At 29.9% G+C, this 6,648-nt stretch overlaps 1 protein-coding gene across 2 annotated transcripts in view; it reads left to right on the top strand.

Annotated features, from left to right (window-relative positions):
- Positions 1-4,372: 4,372 nt before the first annotated feature.
- The window catches only part of nfatc1 (nuclear factor of activated T cells 1), a 90,500-nt gene continuing 88,224 nt past the window's right edge, over positions 4,373-6,648 (top strand). For both annotated transcript variants that reach the window (XM_061896973.1, XM_061896971.1), the window contains exon 1: positions 4,373-4,510. In XM_061896973.1, the coding sequence (XP_061752957.1) occupies positions 4,489-4,510 (22 nt within the window). In that variant the 5' untranslated portion in view covers positions 4,373-4,488. The remainder of the gene's footprint in view (positions 4,511-6,648) is intronic.

Genomic DNA, 6,648 nt, shown 5'->3' with positions numbered 1-6,648 from the left:
GCAATAGTGCTACATAATAAGGCTTAACTTTACTTCGCCTATCATTGACAATTGTTATGTCACGCATGAACAGGTGTTATTCTTTTTTTTGATGAATTTTAAGTCTAAATAACTGCTAGCAAAAGTCATCTAACAATGAAGTCAACAGAAGTCGTTGTATTCCGCCTACAAAGTGCTTTAAAAGAAATCCAAAAAGTCTCCATCAATGTTTTACATACACACTGTAAATATATATGTAATGTAGTATCCGTCACATTCATAATAACAAGTGAAATTTACATATTTTGATTATTTTAAACCTATAGTGTAGCATTCATTTCACATTGGTATACGAGTTGAATAACATCCGAAAGCTTCCATCAGTTTTTTTTATACCCACTGTAAGTATATATGTAAAGTAGTATCCGTCACATTCATAATAACAAGTGAAATTTACATATTTTGATCATTTTAAACCAATAGTGTAGCATTAATTTCACAGTGGTATACGAGTTAAATAACATCCGAAAGCTTCCATCAGAGTTTTTTTTTATACCCACTGTAAATATATATATATAATGTAGTATCCGTCACATTCATAAGAACAAGTGAAATTTACATATTTTAATTACTTTAAACCTATAGTGTAGCATTAATTTGACAGTGGTATACAAGTTAAATAACATCTAAAAGTCGTCATCAATATTTTATATACACCTAGTAAGTGTATATGTAATGTAGTATCCGTCACATTCGTAATAACGTGCAATTTACGTATTTTGATCATTTTAAACAGACGGCTTTGCATTATTTTCACAGTGGTATACGAGTTAAATAACATCCAAAAGCCTCCATCAGCGTTTTTTTTTTACCCACTGTAAATATATATGTAAAGTAGTATCCGTCACATTCATAATAACAAGTGAAATTTACATATTTTGATTATTTTAAACCTATAGTGTAGCATTAATTTCACAGTGGTATACGAGTTAAATAACATCCGAAAGCTTCCATAAGAGTTTTTTTTATACCCACTGTAAATATATATATATAATGTAGTATCCGTCACATTCATAATAACAAGTGAAATGTATATATTTTAATTACTTTTAACCTATAGTGTAGCATTAATTTGACAGTGGTATACAAGTTAAATAACATCCAAAAGTCGTCATCAATATTTTATATACACCTAGTAAGTGTATATGTAATGTAGTATCCGTTACATTCGTAATAACATGTGCAATTTACGTATTTTGATCATTTTAAGCAGACGGCTTTGCATTATTTTCACAGTGGTATATGAGTTAAATAACATCCAAAAGCCTCCATCAGTGTTTTTTTTCCCCCCACTGTAAATATATATGTAAAGTAGTATCCGTCACATTCATAATAACAAGTGAAATTTACATATTTTAATTACTTTAAACCTATAGTGTAGCATTAATTTGACAGTGGTATACAAGTTAAATAACATCCAAAAGTCGTCATCAATATTTTATATACACCTAGTAAGTGTATATGTAATGTAGTATCCGTCACATTCGTAATAACATGTGCAATTTATGTATTTTGATCATTTTAAACAGACGGCTTTGCATTAATTTCACAGTGGTATACAAGTTAAATATCATCCAAAAGCCTCCATCAGTGTTTTTTCTACCCACTGTAAATATATATGTAATGTAGTATCCGTCACATTCATAATAACAAGTGAAATGTACATATTTTGATTATTTTAAACCTATAGTGTAGCATTGATTTCACAGTGGTATACAAGTTAAATAATGTCCAAAAGTCTCCATCAGTGTTTTTTTTTTATACCCGCTGTAAGTATATATGTAATGTAGTATCCATCACATTAATAATAACATGTGCAAATTTACCTATTTTGATCATTTTAGCGTACTAATCCCACCGAAGCATCACAATGTTCGCCATACAACAACACTAATCATGGCAGATTAACTCATGGGATGTTTTTAGCTCCCATTTAGACAATGTATTCATAATTCATCTTTCTCCTAAATTTCGTTGGAGCTGCACATGCACAATGACAATAAAGATCATTCATTCATTCTCGCCACCTCCTGGTCTAAGTTGGACATCAAATTTGGACCAACTTCTCGGTATATGTCCACAACCTTCTGCTAACCAAGGTGAGAGGCATGATTTGTCATCTAGAATTGAACTTTCACCAGCTCAGAGGCGACGCAGCAGCTCAGGAGGTCAACACAGCAGCATGAGCTAAAAGTAGTTCCTCTGCGCTAGCACGTCCAATAACAATATTGCTCATACTTGGTTAATATTCATGTTATGACATGCAAATGGAGTATTGTTTAGAGCAGGGGTTACTTCTTGGGTACTGATTAATGCCAAGGGCTACCAGTTTGATACACACTTCAAAAAATTGGCAGAAATAGCCAATTTTCTCAATTTACCTTTAATAAATAAATCTATATCTATAAAAAAAATGGGTATTTCTGTTTGTCATTCCGTCGTACATTTTTTTTCCTTTTACGAAAGGTTTTTTGTAGAGAATAAATGATGAAAAAAAACACTTAATTGAACGGTTTAAAAGAGAAAAAAAACACGAAAAAAAAGAAAATTTAATTTTGAAACCGTTTACCTTCAATTTCGACTCTTTAAAATTCAAAATTCACCTGAAAAAAAGAAGAGGAAAAATAGCTAATTCGAATCTTTTTAAAAAAAATTAAAAAAATAATTTATGGAACATCATTTATAATTTTTCCTGATTAAGATTAATTTTAGAATTTTGATGACATGTTTTAAATAAGTTAAAATCCAATCTGCACTTTGTTAGAATATATAACAAATTGGACCAAGCTATATTTCTAACAAAGACAAATCATTATTTCTTCTAGATTTTCTAGAACAAAGTTGGCCCTGCGATGAGGTGGCGACTTGTCCAGGGTGTACCCCGCCTTCCGCCCGATTGTAGCTGAGATTGGCGCCAGCGACCCCAAAAGGGAATAAGCGGTAGAAAATGGATGGAAATATTTTAAAAGAAATTCAAAAGACTTTGAAATAAGATTTTAATTTGATTCTACATATTTTTCTACATTCGCCAGAATATTGTTTTTGAATTTTAATCATAATAAGTTTGAAGAAATATTTCACAAATATTTTTTGTCGAAAAAACAGACGCTAAAAGGAAGAATTAAACTAGATTTTTTATTATTATTCTTTCCAATAAAAAAAATAAATTTACTTGAACATTGATTTAAATTGTCAGGAAAGAAGAGGAAGGAATTTAAAAGGTAAAAAGGTATATGTGTTTAAAAATCCTAAAATCTTTTTTAAGGTTGTATTTTTTCTCTAAAATTGTCTTTCTGAAAGTTATAAGAATCAAAGTAAAAAAAAAAAATAATAAATGAATTTATTTGAACAAGTGAAGACCAAGTCTTTAAAATATTTTCTTGGATTTTCAAATTCTATTTGAGTTTTGTCTCTCTTAGAATTAAAAATGTCAAGCAAAGCGAGACCAGCTTGCTAGTAAATAAGTAAAATTGAAAAAATAGAGGCAGCTCACTGGTAAGTGCTGCTTTTTGAGCTATTTTTAGAACAGGCCAGCGGGCGACTCATCTGGTCCTTACGGGCGACCTGGTGCCCGCGGGCACCTCGTTGGTGACCCCTGGTTTAGAGGGCTTTATGGGCGGAATAGTGTTAGCCACCTCGTATTTGCTGTATTTTACGATTTAGAATGCATGCATTGTCCTGAAAATCTTTTATTTCCCCTTGGGGTTCTAATTTTGGTTTTAAAAAGAAAAACATGGATATGGTGAATTATATTTAGTTTTTTACACCTATTTGTGTAAGTATTTTTAGCTTTAAAGGGAACAAAACAAATCAATGTCCTTTATTTAAGCGGGTAATTTATTAGGATTAATAAATGTTTCCCATTTTCCTAAAAACGGCCTGAAATAGTCAATAAAGGCCGCAAATAAGTAAAATGGCTCTTGATTCTTTAGTTTTTAAGAGATTGACGACTTTTAAAGCGATATAACGTTCAGTTTGGCGTTGATTACGCAACATTTGTTGTCAACATGTGTTCGTTTTGGTCTGCGCATGCTCAGAAGAAACACTTTGTTGTTGGAAAAAAAAGAAAAAAAAATTGTTTAAACTTTTGTTTAGTGTTTTTTTTTTTTGTCCAGGATTCCCCCGCGCGGCCCTCCACGGACCCGCACTGCAAATCCTCCCCCGGTCCCGCTGGCTCCGTCCAGGCGGGGCGCAGGAGGGCGGGGCCGCGCAGGGGAGGTGATCCCCGGCTTTAAAAAGCAGCGAGAGCCGGGGCCGCGCGTCACACGCACGGAGACCCCAGCGGAACCGGGAGGATCCCCCCCTCCCCCGGTACGCACCCCTCCCCCTCGCCTGCTGGATCCCCCCCATCCCCGAGGAACCTTCAGCCCGGAGTATAAGCGCGTTAAGGACCGAGGAGCGGACCGCACCGGCTGGCGACCGAACCTACACTTTGAAGCCCAGAAGGAGATGATGAAATCGGCAGAGGAGGGTGAGTGACACCGTTTACTACGCTCCACTTTTCTTTGGAGAAACTTTTTTTTTTTTTTTTTTTTACTATATAAATATAACTTTCAAGCGTAAAACTTGTTCGGATGTGAAGTTTTCACATCTTTTTCAACAGCAATACGTCACATATTTTGTTAAATACTGCACTTTATGGAGGGTTCGTCTGTGAAGTTGTCATCCAATAGAAAATGTCATGTAAAAAAAAAAAAAATCAGTGTTTAAAAATTCACTATACGAAAATTCAGTGTAAAAAGAAACAGTGTTTAAAAATTCAGTGTAAAAAAATTCGGCATAACAAAATTCAGTGTTTAAAAATTGAGTGTATAAAAATTGAGTGTAAAAAGAATCAGTGTTTAAAATTTCAGTACATGAAAATTCAATGTTTAAAAATTCAGTATAAAAAAATCTTAAAAATGTTATCAGCGTAAAAAAAATTCAGTGTAAAAAAAAAATCAGTGTAAAAAGAATTAGTGCTTAAAAATTCAGTATATGAAAAATCAGTGTATAAAAATTCAAATGTAAAAAAATGCAGTATAAAAAAATCAGTGTTTAAAAATTCAGTGTAAAAAGAATCAGGGTTTAAAAATTCTGTATATTAAAAATTCAGTGTTTAAAATATTAGTGTATAAAAATCTTAAAAATGTTATCAGCGTAAAAAAATTCAGTGTAAAAAGAATTAGTGTTTAAAAATTCAGTATATGAAAAATCAATGTTTAAAAATTCAATGTTTAAAAAAATCTGTTTATAATAGTGTATAAAAATTCAGTGTAAAAAAATCTGTGTTTAAAAGTTCAGTATATGAAAATACAGTGTATAAAAATTCAGTGTTTAAAAAAATCAGTGTATAAAAATTCAATGTAAAAAATACAGTATAAAAAAATCAGTGTTTAAAATTTCAGTGTAAAAAGAATCAGTGTTTAAAAATTCAGTATATGAAAATTCAATGTTTAAAAATTCAGTGTTTAAAATATTAGTGTATAAAAATCTTAAAAATGTTATCAGCGTAAAAACATTCATTCTAAAAAAAAATCAGTGTAAAAAGAATTAGTGTTTAAAAATTCAGTATATGAAAAATCAGTGTTTAAAAATTCAATGTGTAAAAAATCAGTGTTTATAATATCAGTGTATAAAAATTCATTGTAAAAAAATCAGTGTTTAAAAGTTCAGTATGTGAAAAGTCAGTTCACAAAAATTGAGTGTAAAAAAATCAGTGTATAAAAATTCAATGTAAAAAAGTGCAGTTTAAAAGAATCAGTGTTTAAAAATTCAGTATATGAAAATTCAGTGTTTAAAATATTAGCGTATAAAAATCTTAAAAATTTTATCAGCTTAAAAAAATTTATTGAAAAAAAATTCAGTGTAAAAAAATCAGTGTAAAAAAAAATCTGAATAAAAAAAATTCAGTGTAAAAAAAAATCTGTGTTTAAAAAAATAGTATAGGAATATTCAGTGTTTAAAAATTCAGTGTTTAAAATATCAGCGTATAAAAATCTTAAAAATTGGATCAGCTTAAAAAATTCTGTGAAAAAAAATTCTGTGTAAAAAAAATCAGTCTAAAAAGAATTAGTGTTTAAAAATTCAATATATGAAAATTCAGTGTATAAAAATTCAGTGTAAAAAGAATCAGTGTTTTCAAAATTCAGTATATGAAAATTTAATGTTTAAAAATTAACTGCTTAAAAAATCATTGTAAAAAAATTCGGTATAAAAAAAATTCAGTCCAAAAAAAAAAAATCAGTGTTTAAAAATTCAGTGTAAAAAGAATCGGTGTTTAAAAAGTCATCATATGAAAATTCAGTGTTTAAAATATCAGTGTATAAAAATCTTAAAAATGTTAACAGCTCAAAAAAATTCAGTGTAAAAACAATTAGTGTTTAAAAATTCAGTATATAAAATTCAGTGTAAAAAAAAAATCGGTGTTTAAAAATTCTGTGTGTGTAAAAAATTAAATGTTTAAAAATTATGTGTAAAAAAAAAATCAGTGTTTAAAAATTCAGTGTATAAAAATTGTGTTTAAAAGTTCGGTATATGAAAATTCAGTGTATAAAAATTCAGTGTAAAAAGAATTAGTGTTTAAAAATTCAGTATATGAAAATTCAGTGTTTAAAATATTAGCGTGTA

Source organism: Nerophis ophidion, linkage group LG04 (genome assembly GCF_033978795.1).
Source record: "Nerophis ophidion isolate RoL-2023_Sa linkage group LG04, RoL_Noph_v1.0, whole genome shotgun sequence".
Taxonomy (NCBI): domain Eukaryota; kingdom Metazoa; phylum Chordata; class Actinopteri; order Syngnathiformes; family Syngnathidae; genus Nerophis; species Nerophis ophidion.
This window is presented reverse-complemented; position numbering and strand designations above follow the sequence as displayed.